The sequence below is a fragment of the Epinephelus lanceolatus genome, chromosome 1, assembly GCF_041903045.1.
Source record: "Epinephelus lanceolatus isolate andai-2023 chromosome 1, ASM4190304v1, whole genome shotgun sequence".
Lineage (NCBI taxonomy): Eukaryota > Metazoa > Chordata > Actinopteri > Perciformes > Serranidae > Epinephelus > Epinephelus lanceolatus.
The window spans coordinates 31,581,636-31,603,935 of record NC_135734.1 but is presented as its reverse complement, the minus strand read 5'-3'; the positions used below and the strand labels follow the sequence as shown (position 1 = coordinate 31,603,935).

The 22,300-nt window shown below is 40.5% G+C and overlaps 3 protein-coding genes across 3 annotated transcripts in view; 1 reads left to right on the top strand and 2 right to left on the bottom strand.

Moving 5' to 3' along the window:
- Nucleotides 1–4,882, bottom strand: part of iffo2b (intermediate filament family orphan 2b) — a 44,261-nt gene extending 39,379 nt beyond the window's left edge. The window contains exon 1 of the mRNA XM_033627273.2: nt 3,858–4,882. Within this exon, the coding sequence (XP_033483164.1) occupies nt 3,858–4,333 (476 nt within the window). The 5' untranslated portion in view covers nt 4,334–4,882. The remainder of the gene's footprint in view (nt 1–3,857) is intronic.
- A 2,946-nt stretch (nt 4,883–7,828) lies between these two features.
- On the top strand, nt 7,829–11,495 carry mrto4 (MRT4 homolog, ribosome maturation factor). The gene is made up of 8 exons (XM_033626760.2): nt 7,829–7,925; nt 8,164–8,222; nt 8,331–8,434; nt 8,514–8,595; nt 8,891–8,958; nt 9,048–9,199; nt 9,911–9,987; nt 10,924–11,495. Exons 1-8 carry the CDS (start codon nt 7,898–7,900, stop codon nt 11,065–11,067), a joined length of 714 nt encoding a protein of 237 aa, XP_033482651.1. The 5' UTR covers nt 7,829–7,897; the 3' UTR covers nt 11,068–11,495.
- akr7a3 (aldo-keto reductase family 7, member A3 (aflatoxin aldehyde reductase)) lies at nt 11,479–20,504 on the bottom strand. The gene is made up of 7 exons (XM_033626759.2): nt 20,072–20,504; nt 17,671–17,858; nt 17,378–17,482; nt 14,497–14,593; nt 12,853–12,952; nt 12,588–12,717; nt 11,479–11,938 (listed from the first exon to the last, which is right to left on the bottom strand). The coding sequence occupies exons 1-7, from the start codon at nt 20,367–20,369 to the stop codon at nt 11,777–11,779; spliced, it is 1,080 nt and encodes a 359-aa protein (XP_033482650.1). The 5' UTR covers nt 20,370–20,504; the 3' UTR covers nt 11,479–11,776.
- Nucleotides 20,505–22,300: the final 1,796 nt, after the last annotated feature.

The following is a 22,300-nucleotide window of genomic DNA, read 5'->3' as shown; positions in this document are numbered from 1 at the left end:
GTACTGACCATATGACTGGTTAAATGAAACTGCAGATGTTTTGATATAGTTTTGCTGTTGTCACGAAATCAATGTCATGCCATTTTCTGTGGTTGCATGTAAAGGAAACAAAGTTTTCCTCACAATTTCAAGGTAACACAGCATGACTGATATGCTCAGTAAAACGGTCATTTTGTGGGTGAAGCATTTCCATAAATTACTTTTTTATGTTGCTCTGGATAAAACTTACATGCAAATGTTTTGAAAGCAAATGTGTATAATTAAAGATAAACATAATCACTGCTCACACTTAAAAGTTTTGTAGAATTTTGTCTTTTATAGTCCCAGTCATTTTATATTGATTTCTCATGCAAATTAAAATGGTTGTAAAGTTTATTTTTCTGTCTCTTAGACTGCATAGGCTATTAAAGGTTTCCATGAACACTATTTAGTGTTCACGTTTAAACAGGGATGCAAGTGGTTTTAAATTTTCAAAGCAATTTACACTGTCAGATACTGTGGCTATAACAGAGTGCTTAATGTCTGTACGCAGGTTTATGCTTGTTTACACTGAATATGTGCTATGTTTCTACTTTAATGCTGCTTAAGGGTATATTTAAGGGGGCAACTGGGGTTTAAGTGGTTAAATACTTCAAATTTATTAGTTCATCTTGCACTTATTTATTGTCCTGAGAAATATATTTTTGGTTATATTTCATGTATTCAAGCGGCCTCTGAACTTCATAAATGACTGTTACAAACAACAGCGAAGACAAATCACACTGTTCTGCCTCAGGCTCAGAAAATAGAGTCCTGATCAGAAAGAGGCGAACTGAAAAATGACAGCAAGCAAACAAGCGAGTGCTTCGTGGCATGAACGCAAGTGACCAAATCAGAAGCGTACCTGGTGGCCATCCATCTCCTTGTGTGCGTCCACACTGGTAAAGCTTTAATAAATCACAGGGGCAGTGTGGGAGCATGGGAGGGGGGCTCCATCGGGACTGAGGATGCCTTACAAAGCAGTCTGTATGACACAGAGCGGAGGGGCAGAGGGGCTTCAGAGGGGTGGAGTGAAGGACGAAGGAATGGCCGAACACAAAGAGCACAGAAGAGAAAAGGCATGGCAGGATGGGGCTCGGGGACTGAATGCTGAAACGTGACTGTAGTAAAGAGGATTTAGACTGGGAGACGGGGAGAAAACAACTGGGAGGTGAACTCAGCAGTGATGTAATTATTGAGCTCAGAGCGGAGAACAAATGTGAGAGGCAGGGAAAGAGATTGATTACCATGATTACTGGGCAATAAAAGAGGCTAGAAATGTGTCTTGTTCCTCACTTGTATAAACGTTAAAAGAATGTAAAGAACATGTTTGACACTCTGGTACTTCATGATGTTATTAGAGAAAAATATAAACACATGTAACACCTTGAATACCTTTACTAATGTAGAAATAATGACTGAAACATATAGGAAACAAACAACTCAACAGCCAGTGTTTGGAGGTCTCATGAGCGAATGAGCAAAGTGCATTAGCTTTATAAATTTTTTTCTAGCTAAAACTCTAATTAAAATGCAACTGAGAGGGCTGTTTCAATAGCCTTATAAAGTCAAGAGCTCCCACTTTAGCCAGAGGCAATCCAAAATTTTGGACTTGAGCTGCAGCAGTTTTTAATTTGGCTGCCGTCCCAGTCACTGCCGTCCATCTTCCCAGGCAGAAATGCACAAAAAAAAGGATATGGTGGTGTTACCGAGAATGACTGGACAGGATATCCAGTTTCCCAGAGGAGTGGGAGAGCACGCGCATTCTGTGTCACTGAGTCAGTGCACTCACAGGGAAGTCGGCGTTCGTCATAGCCGACCTCACCGAGCAGACAGAGGCCTGTAAAAATGCCTCTCTGCTTAAATCATGGCAGCAAACAGAAGCAGGCGGTTGCTTGGCATGTCTCCCCTCCAGTAGCCAGCCAAGCAGGCCAGCAGTGACGTGGGTCAGCCGGGGGCGGTGCAGTGAGTCCTCAAGGAAACACAATTAATGTGTCTGAGGAAGAACAATTGGTGGAGACTGATCCATGCGAAGGAATTTCCTCAGAGCAGTGTGAGAAACAGGATCAGATCAATTCACGATAAACGGCTTTGTGAGATGCTGAGCTCAGCTCTGATGTCCTTCATGTGAAATACTACCTCAAGTACCATATCTCTGTCACTGTGATGTCTGTCATCTCTCCGCTATACTGTCCAGATGAGCGACAGTGACATTGGCAAACCACATGGGAAGCAAAAGTCACACTGACTTCTAGGGGTCTAAGAAAACATTGATACACTTGAGTATGTCCGATACTGTATAGATCCTCAAATACACTGTATTGACTTTTAATTAATGGTTTACATACAAAGATTTGAGGCAGAGGTTCATATTCAGTCTTCAGCTATTTGATGCTTCCACTCCAACGTAACAAGATATCGCTAGCACAAACCATAGACTAACATAATAGACGTAGCTGCCATGACGTCATCTGTTGGTTTTTGGAGCCAGAAGTGACCAAATTTGGATGAAAGGTTAGAGCTGAGGAGGAGCGAGGGTTGGATCTGATTCATAGACTGTCACAAAGTGGTCTGCCTTTAATTATGCATAACTTTAAGCCTTAATAAAACATAAAAGGGTGAGTTATATAAAAATTCACCCCCTGTACAGTTGTCAGGAGTGTCGAATTTAGCTATAGAGACCAAAGCTATTTTTTGTACCAGGAGGTAAACATGTTTATTTCAGTTGTAAAGTTGGGCATTTTAACTTGAATGCTTGCTGGAGCCAGCCTCTAGTGGCCATTCAAAGAACTGCAGTTTTTGGCACTTCCATGTTGGCTTCATATTTTAGCCCCGGAGGTTGCTGCTTGGCGCATACACAAACACCAAAAGCCTTTGAAACTGGCAGAAACATAAAGGGAGCACAACTAACTAGAGTACACAACATCACCACATGTCACCTTGCTTACAGTATTGCAATTTATCACAATATGCTGAATCGTATCATATCGCTAGATTCTTGCCCAGACATGATCCGACTGGAGTCACACAGCGATGGGTAGATGAAACCAGCTTAGATCTCCTGACCAGCTCAGATATCATCTCTAAGAGTTAATCAGTGCTACAACCTTTTGAGTAATTACTAGTCTGATATATATAATGTCTAAACTGTGAAAAAAGTCCTATAGCCCAAGGTGACATCTTCAAATATCTTGTTTCGTCCGATCAACAGTCCAGCACTCTAAGATACTCAGAGAAATGCCTTGATTCATCACACTGGTGAACATTCTGTTCTAAAAAGTGACTTAAGCAGCTCATTGATTATCAGAAAAGTTGCTGGTAACTTAGTTAGTTCTCTCAGCTCTAATGTAAACAATCTAACGTGCTAGAAATGAGCCTATCTTTAAGAGCAATATTGATTATGTGTCTTGATTTGATTTATCGCCACATTAGAAGAACTTCTCGGCTCATAGAGTGCTGCAACCACACTGAATGAGTCAACCCTCAAACTTCTGGCATATGAGTGACTGCAGTAGTAGGCTTAAGGGTAAATGACTGGAATATTCCTGTAAATGTACCACAGGGACTGAGTGCGTCCAAGATAGTCTGGTATGTGGTGACATTTGTGCTTGTTTTCAGTTCTGCGAGGCTAGTGTAAGGACAGGGATCCGAGGGGCCCAAAAGGGAAAAGGGGGCCCATGACAACATTGTCAGGGCCTTTCATCCCTTGCTACTCCCCTGCACGTGACTGATATATGGCCAGATATATTAGGATGTAACCACGCGTAAAGATTGTCACTGATTGCCAGCTTTATGCAGCACATACATCAACATGCACACTAACATCTGTCTGTACTCACTTCCTCCTGTACTCGTCCCTCTCCCGCTTGACTTTGGCCAACACGTTATACAGAGCCCTCAGTTCTGGGGTGATGGTGTCTATTTGGACCCCAACTCCGTCTGGATGCGTCCACGTCACCCCGGGCCCGTGCACGGTCTCAAAGCGCTCCCCTTGCCTCCGGACGTGGGTGAAACTCCAGATGGTGCCCGGCAGTCTCGAATCGGGACCGTCCGTCTGCACCGCAACTTCCCGGGCGTAGAGGTGCCGGTACTGCGATTTGAGCAGAGCCTGCTGCAGCTGGCGCTCCAGTAGTTTGTTTCTCCTCTCAAGTTCGTGGACTTTGGCAAGGAAGCAGCGGAAGCGCAGGTTGAGGGTTTTCAGCACATGGATGTTGGAGCCCAGGTCATTTCGCAGGGCGCTGGTCACCGCGCCCGATCCGGCGGGGACGTTGCAGACCGCCCCGGGTGGAGTGTCGGAGAAAAACTGCGAGTTCATGTTGGTAAACAACAACAATAACAACCCGGTAATCCAATTATGGCTCTGTCTGATTTGTATACAACAACAACAATAACAACAAATGTTTTTTTTATCTCTGCATATTCCTCCAGAAGCCCGCTCCCTCAGGACGAGTTTCTCCTTAAAATGCAGATGCTGACAGTGACTGAGAAGCAGGAGATGGGGCGATCATCACTGTCCCCGCTGCACCCCGAGATCTGGACCCCTGCAGCAGGAAAATCACAAACCCAGAAAGTCCTTTAGGAGGCACCGAGGGCATTATCTTGTGAAGGAGCGAGGGGTTTGACGCAGACCGCAATAAGCACCAGCAGCAGCAGCAGCAGCGCAGGCAGCAGCAGCACTTCCCGTCACCCTCATCTCTGTGTTTGCCTTTGCTTTGTCAGGAGCTGCTGATGCTGAGTGGGTTCATATAGCCAAGATGGTCCACCTTCTTTCTTTGTCATTCCCCGTTCAGTTCACTGTGGCTCTATCCGGTCTCCATGTGGTGCGGTGGGATGGCAGGATGCAGGACCGCAGAGCCCGGCCTCTCCGTGGTGTGCGCGGATCATGTTGCAAAGTGCTAAACTCGGCACTATCACCCACATCAGCCCCTCCTACCTCCCTCCCCCTTTTTCTTTCTCTGACAGCAGGGAGAGGATCACATCCTGGCTGAGGGCATAAACATAATAAGCCTTATTAATAGGATGAAGTAGACTCTAACAACAATGCGTTTTCAGTTCATGTGGTCTTTACGCATATAATTAAATAATCATAATAAGGATTTAACTTGTTACAGACCAACGGTTTATTGCTGAATCACTGACAAACTTCTACCACAATAATAATACAACATTTATGAGGAGACTCACTATTTTTTAATGTATTCTACTCCCTTTCCACTTTCAAATCCTGTTTGAAAACACACCGTTTCAAGCTGGCATTCTAATTTAATGGTGACACACATATTGATGATGATGATTTTCACCTAATATTTATAATTATGATTTTTGTCTGGTCATTTTATTAACTTTTATTGTATATCACTGAATTGGTTGTTTTTACGATCTATGGATACATTGCTACTTGTTTTTTGTTTTTTTTTACTGTGTCTTGTAAGGTGTCCTTGAGTGTCCTGAAAGGTGCCTATAAATAAAAATGCATTATTATTATTATGTGACTATGTAGGGTATAATGAATTCATATAAATATATGTGTGTGTGTGTGTGTGTGTGTGTGTGTGTGTGTGTGTGTATTCTAGGTCTACTGTGTGTTGTTTTTACTGCAAAGACAATTTTTTTCTGATGCTCATATTAATATATTATAGCCTATATTTCATATACATCAATATAAATAAGCACATATATTGTTACTAAGCAATAGTGGGCAATTTTCTGGCCTTTCTCTGCACCCTGGTAGTTACCAGCTACGCTCCTCCAAGTGGTTGCTTTTTAATACTTACATCCACTGATGAATTTGAGGGCATCATTAAGGATGTGGTGACAGAGACATGTGCTTGTTTTTCTTGAGAGGCCACAATGTTTGAATAGTTGTTGTTTAATTGTGTATTTTTGTATCATATGTTGTATTTGTTGCATTTTAATGTGTTGATTGCATTTTAATGTGTATTGATCGGCTGCTACCTCGGTCAGGTCCATCTTGTAAAAGAGATTTCAATCTCAATGGGACTTCCTGTCTAAATAAAGGTTAGATAAATAGCTGCATACATCTATATACATGTAAAGGCCTACTTTATGTCACTAAAGCACATTAATGTTTGCTGGGGTACTGTACTGTCTATCGTTTTTTAAATCTCAATATATTGTACAGTTGTTCTATGTATTCATTACTTTCATCCAGGCCTATTGCATTTTGATTTATGATGCAGTTTTACCTTTTTGTAATCTTCTCTGATCAGTTTCTCTGCGACACACACTTCCCCTCCATGATTAATATGGTTCTTATCTTACCATATCACTCAATAAAGACGGTCTATGTGCATGTGTATCACCACAATTTTTGCAGGGAATTTGAGGCTCCCTTATATCATGTTTAGAGCCAATGAGTTCATTCTTAAATATGGGATTTGTGGATATGTTGTAGCTGTTTTTGTTAAGCTTTCTCAGACTTTTAATTATTTGCTCTGGATATGAGAGCAGTTAAGTGACTTAATATAAGAGCAAATGCTCCTAATAAGTCTGCAACATCTTTCCAATATCACTTTAAAATGTGTGGGCAGGCTCAAAATCAAAGAAAGGACTTCAGACAAGGGCAACACTTTCATGAGGGCCCACAATAATAATAATAATAACAATAATAATAACAATGATAATCTAATACATCTAAACATAGATATTAAGTTGTATGGTAAGTGATGTAGTGCTCGCTGTACTTGCATGTTGTTGCTTTGGCTGAGCTCCCTCTAGTGGGTTAATCCATCCACCATCTCTATTACTTCAGACATGTCATGACAGGTTATATATAGATGTAAAATGAATTTGACAGCTCGGAAAGACTGTAAAATTGTTGCTTTTAATAAAAATGTCATTTACTAAGATAATGTATGCAACTTAAACATTTGCTCCCATGTGAATCAGTATATGTTGGGCTATTTAATCTGATACTGATACTGCCTTTACCTGTATGTTTATTGTATGTGATGTTCTTTTATTTCATTTTGAACTTTGTATTAACAGTATCCACACAATAAATCTGTTGGTTACTACATTCAGTTTGCACACACAGTGGAAAGCAACACGAGACAAGACATGTCAAGACAAGACAGGACAAGATAAGGCAAGGCAAGACAACAAGAATATGAGCACACACAAGGGTTTATCTAATTGGTTATAAAGCTGAAAGATATTTAAGATTTATTCCATATTTTTAAGTGTGATATTGTTTTAAGATATATATCTGGATCTGAATTCTTGAAAGAAGGATACAAGGGCAATTTCTTAAGTATGTTGTTAAGTTTAAGTACAATTTAGCTAAGGACAATGAGCAAATTAATTACACATTGTTATTTTTTTGAGAAATTTGGATTTCTGACTATTATTAACAAAAATATCAGATTCTTTGAGTGAAATGTTCTTGTCAAAATGTCTTTGGAGATCCGACTGAAACACAGTCCAGAGGAAAGAATAAGTGTTTTATTGTTTCTACCATATCATTACAGAAGGTGCATTTGTCAGTCATATCAGGAATGTATGTATAAATAATAGAACTGACTGGATAATACCAATGTACAGCCTTTAACCTGTATATACTGCACACACACAGGAGAGCCTACCAAATCATTGTTAATTATTGTGCCTGATTTATATGGAATATTATTTGGACATATCATCAAGGCTAATATGACTTTAACTCAAGGTATATTTATTTAGGAGCAGCAGAATATATCTGTACACCAGGCAGCAACACTGGTGACTTATAAATATTTTAATTAAAAGTTATTTTATTTTTGTAGTCAGGCACCGCGTGGACAACCTCACCAAACAGAAACATTTGGGGTCCTTTCACTTCACGTGTGCGCCTGCAGCTTTGACATCGTGAGAGAAAACCATGCCGAAGTCAAGGAGGGACAAGAAAAGTAAGCAAATAGCCGTTTAAATATTATAAATCAGAAACATATTAACCGGTTAAACATATTAACTGGTCGCTTTTATGTAGCAGCTGACCGCCACAACAGAAAAGTAACGAAAGTTAGCCAACAAGCTAACGTTAGCTTCTCCTTCTGAGGGAACTACAGTTAGCAGTTAGCCTACTGCTGGCTTATGACAGTTAAATTTATGGCTAACAGACTTCTTTTCACATTATCCCCCTCTCAGTTTCGTTAACGAAAACAGTCAAGAAAGGACTGGAGTCAAAACAGAAGTTAATAGACGAGGTGAGTGTCCTGTCAGCTATGCTATGCTAACTAGCGTTAGCTGCTGCTGCTGCTGCTGCTGCTGCTGACATGTTTCACACTAAACTCTCCACCTGTTTGTACTCTCAGCTACGGAAATGTGTAGACACCTACAGAAACCTGTTCATATTCTCTGTGGCCAATATGAGGAATAACAAACTGAAAGACATCAGGGCAGCATGGAAACACAGCAGGTAACCATGATGTGACATTTTAAATTAATTCAACAAAGTGTCTTGAAAGTTAGAGGCTTGACTCTCCTCTCTTCCACAGGTTCTTCTTTGGGAAAAATAAAGTCATGATGATTGCCTTGGGTAAAGGACAATCGGACGAATACAAAGATAATTTGCACAAGGTAAGTGAGATCAGAGATGTGAGATGTAATGGAACTGCAGTGTCTATTTTAGGCTGTTCAGGGTGGTGCAAAGGATTTCTTGTAGATGTTTTTCCAGTCCCAGTGGGACTTTGTAGAGTCTGCCTGATGGCAGTGAAGGAGTGGTGGAGGGGGCGAGAAGGATCCTCAGTGATCAAGGTGGCTTTCCTGATCCCTGAGAGGATATAAAATTCACATAGATGAGTTCGTGGTGAGCTGATTATAATGCACTACAATATTTCTGCAAAGTCTTTACATTTTTATTGATAATGTGCAGATCACCAAGTGTTTACGAGGAGAAGTGGGCGTGCTATTCACAAATAAAACAAAGGATGAAGTACAGGAGTAAGTAAAGCTTCACTTGATGCACTACAGTTGCAGTTATTCTCAAAATATTTTTCATTAGTTAACAAAGTGGTGTTCTCTATCCACAGGTATTTCAGTCATTTCAAAGAGACGGATTATGCACGGTCAGGCAACCAAGCACAGATGGACATAACTCTGGATGAGGGACCCCTCGAACAGTTTCCTCACTCAATGGAGCCCCAGTTGAGGCAATTAGGACTTCCCACTGCCCTCAAGAAAGGTACAGTCACAGGACATGGCTGTCATTATTTTAATATATATATATTTTAATATATATTTAATATATTTTTGTCAATGAATCCCATGAAAAAATTAACCAACAACAATGTTATAGTCAATTTTTCAATTCTTCTTGAATTCTCTACCCAGTCTGTGGCACTCAGCTCCAAGCACATTGGTTCTTACTACTTACTTATGTTTTCTCTTTTGAAACGGAGAGTGATTTTTTTAAAGCAGCTGGATAATGTAGGTTTTAGCAGATGCCATTCAAACTACAGTAAATGCCTTTGTTGAGGACCATTTTTTTGTTACTGATTTGGTGTGTCTTATTATGCATGAATACTCTTATAGTGATGGCCCACCAGCAGATGGAGACATGAAATAGAATAATTTTCAGTGTATGTAATGTTCACGTTGGCTGATTTTGATAGTTCATTTTAAGGCTGGTATTGGCCGATACAGATGATATAGCGATATCAGCATGTTGGCAGATCCCGATCTTTGATTGAAAAGCCAATATTGGCCGATGATGTGCAGATATTATTGTGCATCCCTACAGGCAACACTTTTTCATATGATTGAGTGCAGCAGGTGACTCCCCTTTCTCCTCTGAAGAATTAACCATAAACACTAACATTATTCATTGTTTCCACATCAGTTAGTTGGATATGATGCCTGATAGTCACATTTTTTTTATCATCTGTTATTAAAGGAGTGGTGACACTGCTGAAGGACCATGAAGTCTGTAAGGAGGGAGACGTGCTAACTCCTGAGCAGGCTCGTATTCTGGTGAGTTCTTTACTGTTTGACCCCCTTTACACCTTGCACTCAGGGTGCTGTCACACCTGCCCTGTTTTGTTTGGTTCAATCAAACTCAAGTTCATTTGCTCCCTCAGTGCGGCTCGTTTGGGCAGGTGTGAACACAGCAATTGCACTCGGGTGCGCACCAAAACAACCGGACCAAGACCTTCTTGAAGAGGTGGTCTCTGTCTGGTTACAAACGAACTCTGGTGCGGTTTGTTTGTGGTGAACGTGTTCCCACCTCGATCCGAACCAACTGCAGTCACATGACACATTGTTTGGGTTAAACATGAGCATGTTACAGTCCTGGAGGATTATGAATGTGCACCTCCTCCTGTACTGCCTTAATATGCACATTCAGCACATCCAATGCATCAAAACATTGTTTTCTAGTTGGAGCCGCGCCTCGTTTTCAAACTGTATGGTTTGACTAAAATGAACAATGACAGTAATATAGTCCACGATGACCAGCGCTAAAATCAACTCACGTAGTTGTCCCTCCACATAGAAATTCTGACCAAAAAAGCAGAATGCTTACAGATGTTCGAGACACTTGCGGATAGAGTGAAGACGAGACTTAAGGGTCTGCTTTTAATTTGGCCTGAGGAAAGTATACAAGTGACACTTGATGTAGCAATGGAGCCATTTATGAAGCAATGACTAAGCAAATGGTGGAGTGCAGCTACAACTGTTGGTTGTTTGAGCTGGACAGAGCAATCAGATCTCAAGCAGGATCTCAATGTGGACACTGGAGACACTTATCAATACCAGGTGTAAATATAATCAGGTTGAATCATATATAGATACAATCTAGATACGAGACAGTGTAATGCAAAGAGGAAAAAAAAGAGAAAATGTTGATTGTGACACTGTGCTGTGTTGTATTTGTCTAACTGTTCAACTTGGCTCCTTTTTTGTCCATAGAAACTCTTTGGCATCGAGATGGCAGAATTCAAGGTCCAGATCAAATGTATGTGGAACTCGGAGACCGGCGAGTTTGAGAACATTGCTGGTGAGGAAGAGTCTATGCAGGATAACGAAGAAGAGGAAGAGGATGATGCAGAATAAAACATCTACATGGACAGACGTCTGCACACATCTGTTTTTTTTTTTAAGTCAGTTTTTCCAGCCTTTAATAGCAGAGGGACTTTGATGTTGAAAACATTTAATCCTGACAGCATGTGCTGCTCCTGGAGTCTGTAATCTCTCTCCCTGTGTCCTTTGTTCACCCCCCCAAACATGAACATATGTTTGTCAACCTTAAATTTTAGCTTTGGGCTGAATTGTTTTTCAGTAAACACTGGTGACTGGAGTCAAAAGATGTAATAATCCCCTACATGTAATCATGAGATGCCACTTGTTCTGTCAACAAAAGGGTTGTATTGCATGCAAGAATTTTGCCATTCAGCCCAAACAAATCGGCACGTTCTTGTGTGTGACGACCCAACTCATCCAATGTATTCACTGTACAAAAAACACTTTTTTTATGTGAAAAATTGAGTTTCTTTTTATTGTAACAGTTTCATTAAGGCAGACTCCAGAGAAGGTTATTTTTTTCCTGAAAAAATATCCAGAGTTTTCATTTTTACATTTGTACATTGACAATGAAGTGCTCTTCACATTAATACAGGCTGGTCTCAGTTGATCGATTCATAAGAAAAAAATCATTTTAAGTGTGATTTTAGGAAAAAGGTAAAAGGATGTAAGTAAGGGAAATGGGCCATCTCTTTTTAGTGTAAACTTGCATGAAGTTTGATTGGCCTGAGATTTTGGCTCTTCAGCGGAAGTAGTTGGGACACTCGTGGGCTACCAGATTCCAGGCCTCCTTGAAAGCGGCGACCACTCTCTCATCCAGAGGCCCCTCCTCTGCAGCAGCCAGGTTCTCACGAAGTTGCTCCATGCTCGACATGCCAATGATGACGCTGTCACCAAGATCGCCCTGAAAAAGCAGGTGGTTCAGTGGTCAAAGAAAACATAATGCTGCCACACCAAAATGTGGTTCTGATGAAGACATGTCACGAAACATTTTCCATCTACACACCAATTCAGCATTTGACTCTAGCATTGAGGTTCACTATGCAGCGACGCTCCTTTCAGATGGGAATGAGTTGTGACGTTACATCATATGCACACGTCATGACCAGCTATGATTCAACATTTTCCCGGCTGATGTGTGGGTTGGTTTTAAAATTCATGCCTCTAATTACATGTGAACACAGCTGTAACGTGTCCAGTAACTACAGACTGAGCTTTTAAATTTTGGTGACAAATGAACACAAATAACTGACAATTATCCCACAAAGGATAGTGCTCAAAATGTGCCGCATCATCATATAATGCATGCTTGACCACTGACAAAATGTGATGTAAGTGTGTGAAGACATGATACTGCAGATAATAGAACCTAAAATTTGTTATAGGCCCCTTTAAGGAGGATCCATCTTTGTTTAGAAGACATAAAAATCCAAACTTCTTTGCAGAGTGAGAAACAATACCCCAAAGACGTTCTGATAATCTCATGTTGCATATTGTAAACTCCCCACACCTCACAAAACAATCTACTGCAGCTACCGATGTGCAATAGGTACCTTAAGGTGGGAGTGATGGTACATCCAGCGCATAGCAGCAGACGTTAAGGTGGGTTTCTCTGAGCCGTAAGCTGTCTCTAAGGCCTTAATGACAAGTTCTATCCCATCGAAATGACTCTGCTTCCAGTACCTGATAAAGAAGAGCACAGTTACAATTACTTTATGCCTTATCAGATGAAGATGTGTATGGACATGTAGAAATACCTCACATGCAACAAAATTAAATCACTTGTGAGAATTTCAAAGGTAAACTGAAGGTCATCACCTGTCCCTGTATGCCGCAGCCCAGTTGTTACCAAAGAATCGGCCTGCAGGCTGGGAACCATCTTTGTCCTGGTAATGGTACTTTCCTGTCAGAAGGCCACCTGCAGAGGAGTAATGTCAGAATTCAAGCTAAAATTATGTTGGATTCTGCAAGTAAATGTTGATTACCCAGTGTGATGGATATAGAATGACACCTTCAGCGTTAAGATTGAATGAATGAATGCCTTTATTGTCACTGCATGTTCACTAGGGGTGTAAATCACCAGCTTCATCATGATACAATATTATATCGATTTGTTTGGATGACGATACGATGTTTGCCGATATCACAAAGTCTGTCATGATACGATTTTGATTCAATTCGATTCAGGAGCCTGCGATTGATATGACGCGATATCATATGCCCATCTAACACAATCATTTACATCAACTCACTAAAATAACTAGAATATGATTTGACCATTTTATTTCTGAGCTCTGTTTGTTGTTTGAGCGGAGGCGCGCTTGCCCAGAAATGGTGACACAGACGGGCTATGTGAATTTCAAAATAAATGTGTATCTTTAAGATGACGATATGGATCGATGTTTTCATTTTGCATCGATATAATCGGATTGTTAATCAATGAATTGATGTGAATCGATGTGGATCGATGTATCGTTACACCCCTAATGTTCACACACAATGAAACTTGCTGTCTCTCATAAAAGAAAACTGTTCTATGCACTCAACACACACACACATACCTATACGTTAAAATAGGATAAGGCTAAAATTATTGTGGAGGGAAGGAGGAATGGGGATTTGGGGGGTAGAGTTCAGATTGTGTATAGCTGTGGGGTAAAAACTGTTCCTTAGTCTGGAGGTGCGGCATTTCAGGACCCTGTAGCGCCTTCCAGAGGGCAGCAGTGTGAACAGGTGGTAAAAGGGGTGAGTACTATCTTAAACAATCCTGCAGGCTCTGCTGTGGCAGCGAGACCTGTAGATGTTTGGGGGGCAGGGGGTGTCCAATAAATTTTTGTGCTGTGTTGACCACCCTCTGGAGAGCTGCCCTGTCTGCCGCCCAACAGTTCCCAGGGGCTGTAAGGGTTATAGGGTCCAGATTGGACCAGATTGGTCCCCTCTAAGCCTCGCATTCACAATGCAATTCTGTCTGCTGCCAGGTACGATCTCCCAGGAAAGTGATTTCAGTGTGTCAACCGCAGTCAAAACAAGAGGATAGTGCTTTTGTTTTCCTCAATAGCTATCGTAGCTATAGCTCTACGGCCATGGTGCCAGCTCTTTGAGGCTGGACGTAGACACAGTGGTGCTTTGAGGAGCAGTAAATGATAATGTCAGAATGTTTTTCAAGTATTTGGTCATAAACAAAGTCTGACCTGATGATGGTGCTAGATGTAAAGTCAAGGGATCACTAAAGTGATTACAGTTCCTCCTAAAGCAGAACCTGAATGTGTGTACCAAATTTATTGAAACCTATCCAGTAGCTGTTGAGACATTTCAGCACTAGAGTGAAAATCAGGGAATCACCAAAATCATTAGGATTCATCTTTTGGGCACCAAATATCACCAACTGTGAGTTTCTCCTTTTGAATCAAACAGTTTAGAGGACAACTGCACGCTGTACCAGAGAAGGAGGATATACAACACCTGCTAGAGGATTGTATGCGTAGAATCTCATCCCGAAGTACCTCAGACACGGCAGCAGCTCGGTCTCAACCTGTCTTGTAGTGGCATTGTACATTCCCTGTGAACGATTGGAAGAGTCTAAGTTAGGGTACAGAAAACAGCCAAAGACAGTAAATTCAAGCAAAAGCAAGGTGGGCAAACAAAAGAAATGTAACATGGGGGTCAAGAAGGAAGAAGCATTGAGGCCACTTTGCGTGTCTCTGTACTGTTACTGAGGCTTAACCATGGTTTCTTTCCTCAACAAAAACTACTGCAATTCTGGCTGGGCAGTTACACAAAAGCTTTATCAGAACTGCCAGCTCAAGATGGCTGCCAGAAAATTACTCTGAGAATCTGGCCTCTGAGAATCTAACCAGAATCTACTGAATCCTTTCTGGTACTCTCAAATATAGTTGCCCATCGACTCAAGTTGCTTTGCATTTATACTTTGTCTCAACATTGTGGACAATATCTCATCCATTTGCTGAGTCTGTGGCTGCAGCCAAAGTTGATGGGCTTTTGGGCCTACTAGGCCTCTGACAAACAGACCTGTCTCCATCAACATCTGCAACTTTAATCAACTCCCGGTACATCCTGGTAAGATAAATCATGCTGCCTAAAAATGCTAAAACATCCCATTATGAGGATGATGCTGTGGTCACAATGAGTGTACTCTCCCAGTTAATGGAGCAGCAGAAATAGTTTTACAAAGAGATGTTACTGCAGCAGCAGGACAACTTTAAATGTTTCATTCAGCTGATCATGGATGGAACTAACAAAAGATTGGATGGTGTCATTAGAGATGTACAGGAGCCGAAGACCAGCTTGGAATTCACCCAAGAAAAGTTTGAAGAGAATAAGATGGGATGCACTGAGATTGAGACAAAGATAAAGGCATTTGAGACAACCATAATGAATTCCAAGCAGGAATTGGATGGAATGTTCACCAAGCTAGATTACATTGAAAACCAGAGCAGGAGAACAAACATTTTAATCGATGGCATTGCAGACGAGAAAGGAGAGAACTGGAGTGACTCAGAGAAAAAGGTGCGACAAATGCTTTCAAAAGACTTGGGCCTAGATGGCACAAATATGGACATTGAGCGTGCCCAGAGAATTGGTCAGTACCAGGAGGGGGGAAGGCCAAGGAAAATTATGGTCAAACTTCTTCGCATTAAAGACAGAGAGTGGATTCTTTCTTCTGCCAAGAAATTAAAGGGCACTAAGAGCTACATTAACGAAGATTTCTCTGAAGCTGTGCAACTGAGGAGGAAAGAGCTGTGGCCGAAGTTGAAAGCTGCCAGAGAGAGAGGTGATAAAGCGAACCTGAAGTATGATAAGCTGGTCATCACCCCCAGGGCTGGACAAAGTCAGTCACTGGCCTAATGTGCTTTAAAGTTCAATTTTAATCTTTTTTTTCCATTTGTTTTTGGATAAAAGGAGTTTGTCTTGTTTTAACTTGTTTATGTTTATTATTTTATGGGTTCAAAGAACATAACTACATCTGTGTCATTAAGTTTGCCAAAGAAAGGACTGATTTTAGCTAATTTAAATATATGCAGTCTCAGGTACAAGGTTCATGAAATCACCACTATTTGTTCCTCTAATAATATTCATGTTTTAGCACTGTCTGAGACACACCTGGATAATACTTCTGATGATTCCGAGTTGGCTGTTGAAGGTTATAGGTTCTACAGAAGGGACAGGGACAAATATGGTGGTCGTGTTGCATTTTACGTTCAGGAGCACATTCCAGTTTTGCTACGGAATGACATTACATGTACTGACATTGAAGTAATTTGTAGTAAATTAGATAATTTATTGTCTTGGTCTGATCAGATTGATCATATTGTTTCGAAGATGGGAAAGGGCATTGCAATTTCAAGGAAATGCTCTGCTTATGTTCCATCTTCTGTTATGTGTGATGTTGTTCGGTCACTTGTTTTGTCACATTTGGAGTATTGCCCTGTTATTTGGTCAAGTGTTGCTGTGAAAAACTTCAAATTGCACAGAGTAGAGCAGACCAATTAGTTCTCCATTGTTCTGGTTCCGTGCCAATGTAATTGAGATGCATAAACAATTATCGTGGTTAACTGTTGAGGATAAATTAAAATACTGTCTTTTGATGTTCATGCATAATGTTGTATGGAATGGTACACCGTATTTTTTTCGTGAACAGATAGAATTTTCAGGTTTTTGCCATGGACATAACACTCGACAAGTGAGCACAGGTCATTTGGTGGTGCCAAAACCACAAAAAAATTGTATGATGGGAACTGTTCATTATAGAGCTTCTTTGGCTTGGAATATGCTCTCATTTAATGTTCGACACACCAGTAGGAGATTATCTTTTAAAAAGTTACTTAAACACAAATTGATGAGTCCTATATAGATGAGTAGATGGAATGTAACTGTATTTATTTATCACTAATTTATGAACTGTTGATTTGATCTTTTTGTGATTCTTCTAATACTCTGTATTTGCGACTAAATTGGTTATTGTTGTTTGATTTATATGCAGAGTGACTTCACTTATCTGCTGATTATTGTATTTTCGTTTGTTATGTGTTCTCTGATTTTATATAGTGTAATTTTATCCTTTGTCTGTTTTTATTGTTGAATTTTTGTGTGGACCCCAGGAAGACTAGCAACCACTTTGTGGAAGCTAATGGGGATCCTAAAAAAGAATAAAGAATAAAGCTTTATCCGCTCACTATGAAAACACAGGAATTTCTCACCCTGCTATGACCATGATAGCATGAAAAGAATTTGATGCAACATGGACATACATTGCATTGAGCAGCTTACTCATTCTATGATGCAACCAATCTATGAGGCTGTTCTTAAAAAGGTGCTGGAATACCTGATACACAGTGGGAACAATCCAGTTGTTGTGTCTGCAGATGGTGGCAATTTCAGCCACTTCCCATGATGCATAGTTAGATAGGCCAAACTCCTTGAATTTTCCCTGATGGTGACATTAAAACATTGAATCATCATTTAATGAAACATGACCAACAAAGTATGTTCACTACATCAATTGATTTTACAGTTTAAACACTGTGGACAAAGATTGAAGGTCATCGTTTTGCTGTGTCATGTTAAAGGAAAGGTTCTAGCAACAATTTTAACTCATAGAAAAGTAGGTCTCTTTGCCTCTTTGTGGAGTTCGTTGCAGGCCCTGAGGGTATCCTGGATGGGGTTTTGGTGGTCAGGGGCATGGAGGTAGAAGAGGTCCACACAATCTGTCTGCAGCCTCTGAAGGGAGGTTTCCAGCTGAGAGCGCACACTCTCTGGCTTCAGCGTCTTCCCATCCCAGGGGTTAGCTTTGGTTGCTATGCTTACTGTCACATGGAAATACTGGATTAAAATATGTCATATTCAGATTGTTTATCAGCAGTCTTTATGCCTCTTGATTCTCTGGAGGTGTGGTTATCAAATGATATTAAAAGTCTAATATACCTTCGGGCTATTTAATGCAGTTAATGATCAGACTAAATCATGATAATGACAGTCATAAAAGTACAATGATGATATACTTGTTCCCAGGGCTTCTGATTTATGTCCCTGTTCTTATTTTGAAACAGGCTCCAGAGCTTCAACGGGCTCTCTTTCAGAGTTTTTCCATATCATATTGACATCGTCCCGATCCACAAATACTGTATACAGCACATCTTTAATGAAACCATGTACAGTATTGGGAGGTAAAACACTGGGCCTGTAACTGTAGATGTCAGTGTTTACCAAGTAACTCCAAAGAAGAAAATTAAATTAAAGCAAGAGACATAAACATATAAAAGAAGAAAATTACACAAAAATATGAACAAGTACTAAAAAGTATGTATGGTAACGAAATAGTAACGAAAGAACTCTGCAGTTTTTAGAAGCGTTAGTTATGTGCAGAAATGTGCAAAACAGTGCCAAGGAACATGCAAAACTTCACAGTATGAAGTACAACAAATGCATGCGATAATTCAATTGCAATAATAATGTGCAATTAAGACAATACCTGGTAAGTCTGCTTGTCGCTACCCAGCTGTAACCACTGAATCTACATTTTCTTGGTTCTGCCTTGTATACAAATATTCCTGCTCTGTCTAACAGTAATTGCTGACATGATGTTTGACGTCCTGCTATGACTAACTCTTTATTATGTGTCTTGTTTTGTCATTGTGTGTACGTTCATTATTGACCTGCACAAGTGACTACAGAACAAGCCTCTGTCTGACTCTAGTATAGTGGTTCTCAACTTTTTTTCATGTCAAGAATGCTTAAATTAATAAACATTAGGTCAGGGACCCCCATTTGATAAGAATTTACTTATGCGACCTTCATCTGAAAATGTTTTGGTTGTTAGATATGATTAAGAGCAGTATAATGTAGTTGTCAGCTACAGTTGAGGATAACTGTGGAGGAGGGAGTGAAACCTATGATCAGAATACCCACTCATGACTTTTTATCAGATTGGACTTGGGGACTGTTACATGCCAGATGTGCATTTTTGTTTTCACATAGTTATTTTGTGTTTTAGAAACACTAGTTTTATTGGTCGTTGCCACCCTTTCATTTTTACACTTCTGCTGTGACTCCTTCAATTATTTCATTGTTTTGTTTTGGTCTTTTGTTTTGGACGTAACTGGGATGCATGATAATATTGGCACATCATTGGTATCTGCCGATATTGGCTTTTAAATGAAATATCGGAATCAGCCAACATGCTGACAATATCGGTGCGTCATCAGTCAACATGCATTTTCTAATTTTGCCCAATGCATGAATTGAATTACATTTAAAAGTACTGTATTTCATGTCTCCATCTGCTGGTGGGCCATCATGATAACAGTGTGCATGCATGATATAACTCCACTACAAAAGAGACTTGATAATCACTAGAATTAGGTAAGGAGAAAAGTGGATGTATCAATATCGGTGTCGGTTATCGGTCAAATGAGGTGTCACATATCGGGCATATCGGATATCAGCAAAAAATCCAATAATCCTACATCCCTAATTGGACTCACTTGTCTAGTGAACTGAATGGTGAAAACAAACTATTGCCCATTTTCTGAGGACCCTGTTTAACTCCTTCAAGGGCCCCTGGACCCCCAGTTAAGAACCATTTTTACATTATGTGTCCTCTTTTGTCACTGTGTGCATGTTAATTATTGACATAATAAACATAATTTAAATGACTGCAGATGAAAACTAGCTTCTTTCTTATGCTAATATATATCAAATGAAAACATTTATGTGTAATATTGTACATGGTACACTCAAATTAAATAAATAAACACATGAAATAAACAGTTCCCTAAAACAAGAAGTTTTGTTCCAGAAAAACTCATCAAAATGGCAAAAAACATGGCTAACTGGTGCTAACGTTAGCTAACATTAGCCGTTGGTTAGAGGGGCTCGAGCCAGGTTTGGTACCCATAATTCCATGCTGGGGCCAACCGCCAGGTGAGTTCTCTCATGAGTGACAGCTCCGTTAGTTCACTTCACGAACACAGTTAACGTTAGTACAAAGTTATTATGGATATTAGTGCTTCTGATATACCTGTTTTTGGGAGATTCATGCCCCCTATGACCGCCTCTGACTTCCCATCCACGTACATGAAGGCTGTGTCCACCTGGTTGTGCCCCCTGTCCAGGAAAGCCTTCACCATCTCCAGGCTCTGCTCGGCGTCGGCTCGCCCACCGAACGCCATAGTTCCCAGTACGGACACCGGCCGCTTAGCTTGAGAGGACGACATGTTTCGACGAGCTACAAACCTCGGCAAATGTGTAAGCCTGCCTGTAATAACGTGACTCTGCGTCAGTGTGCACAGCCGTCCTGTTATTAGTACCCACTGCATGCTACAGTACAGCAGCTAGCAACACCAGTAAGGGCAGAGGTCGTTGTAAGTGGTGATTAGGGAGCGTCGTAAAATTACTTAACAGGTTTAAAACGGATGATTGTACTGTTCTGAAGAGCTATGTGGACTCCTCTTCTGTAGCTGAGCCAGTGCAAAGTTCGCTTTCTGTGACTATTTTCTGTGTTTCTAGACATGCAGGTTAATATTTGTTAAAGTCTGTTGGTTGCATCATCTCTACAGGGCTTATCAGACTGGATGTAGTGCTTATTTTTAACCACAAGGTGTCAGCAGATTACCACCCATTTACACATGAGCTGCTAATGGGTTTCTGTTACATCCAGCAAGGTGCAGTCCAGATACAGGCCTATTAAAGTTACCAGAAGCTGTATGGTAAACATCGAAACAGATAGTTTTTCAATGCATTCTGATTAAATAACATTCATATGAGCTCTGTGCACCCACTATGGCCCCCAGAATCTCAGAAACAAACACGTTTCTGCACTAATAACCTACCAAAGCTTTATGATAGTTTGATAATTTGATGGAACACACATTTATTGAAGAGTATGCACCATGTAAACATAATATTGAAAAAAAATATTAGAGGTATTGTAATGAGACAACAGTGGTTCTCGATCAGTGGTCTGGGGACCCCCAGAGGTCCTTGAGGGAGTTCTATGGGGTCCCCATAAAAATGGAAGTGGTTTATTTCCACTATTAACTTCACTGTAGAACTGAGCCCAATGTGAGTAATGCTGTGTTCACACTTGGAGCGACAGCGCAGCAGCGTGACCATCTACATTATCGCTGAGTTACTGTTGAAGTGTTGCTCAAGCGCTCCTTATTGTAGTTTCATTGTCACCGGCTAGTGTGTGTCTGCCACTTGCCACAAAGCACCTTGACTGATCAAGCATCATCTAAAGTTTGGATATGGTCAAAAAATATGTTTTTGGTCAACGTCTGAGCCCCATTTTAACATCACATTTCACCGCCCCATTGCATCCCTGTGTGGACCGCAATGCAGATAAATCAGCCAACTAAGCTAAATAATACAATAAAATATACCAGGAATGAACCCTAAAACTCGGAAATGAGTTAGCATTTTACCACTCATGGCTCCCCTTGTCTCAAAGTCGATGGGTTTTCTAAAGGTTTTTTGGTTAGATGCCTGAAATAAGGTCTGCGGTTAACACAAGCTTAAGAGACTTTTACGTTTTGTTCTCCAACGTAAAATATGTCAGTAAATACCCCACTGGTGAACTTTGAAGCTTCAATGTGTCTATAAAGGGGGGTTGCTAACAAGTGGCTAAATGAGACTACAGAATATCATCACGCCAAGTTGCACTGAACATGGCTTTACAGTCTTGTTATGGTGGCGATGTTAGGTCAGGTGAGTAGGCCTATAGTGTGTCTTTTTTTTTTATAGCCTAATGTTAGCTTTTTACTTTTGGCAACTGAATTTAGGCTTCAATCATAAAAGTTGTGTTCATTTTTGAAGATTATCTTGCTGAATGAAACTTCTAAGTATCAAACATTTGTTTGCCACTGAGCTTATGTTCTGCAATAATCCAAAATCCAGTGGGAACACAGGCTTTTTGTTGTGGGAGCCAGTGCGATGCTAACTTTTGTGTTGGCCTACAGAAAAATGTCATCCCTGGAGAACTCTATATTACAGCTAGAAACTTATGATTGGATAGTGCTTCACCATGTCATTAGAGCACTGAAAAAAAGTTGAGCTCAACTTTGATTTGTACCCTGTCACGCCTGTCTGCAGCAACAAGTGTTGGGCATGAGTTTGTAGCTTCATATCACCTGCTTCCACTGAAAATGACTTGTAGCCTGTTGCTGTGTCTGACTATCTCGATCAGGGTTCCCTTCCTCCAACGTTATCTCCTCAGCTAAAGAATTCTGCTCTTAATCATATCTAACAA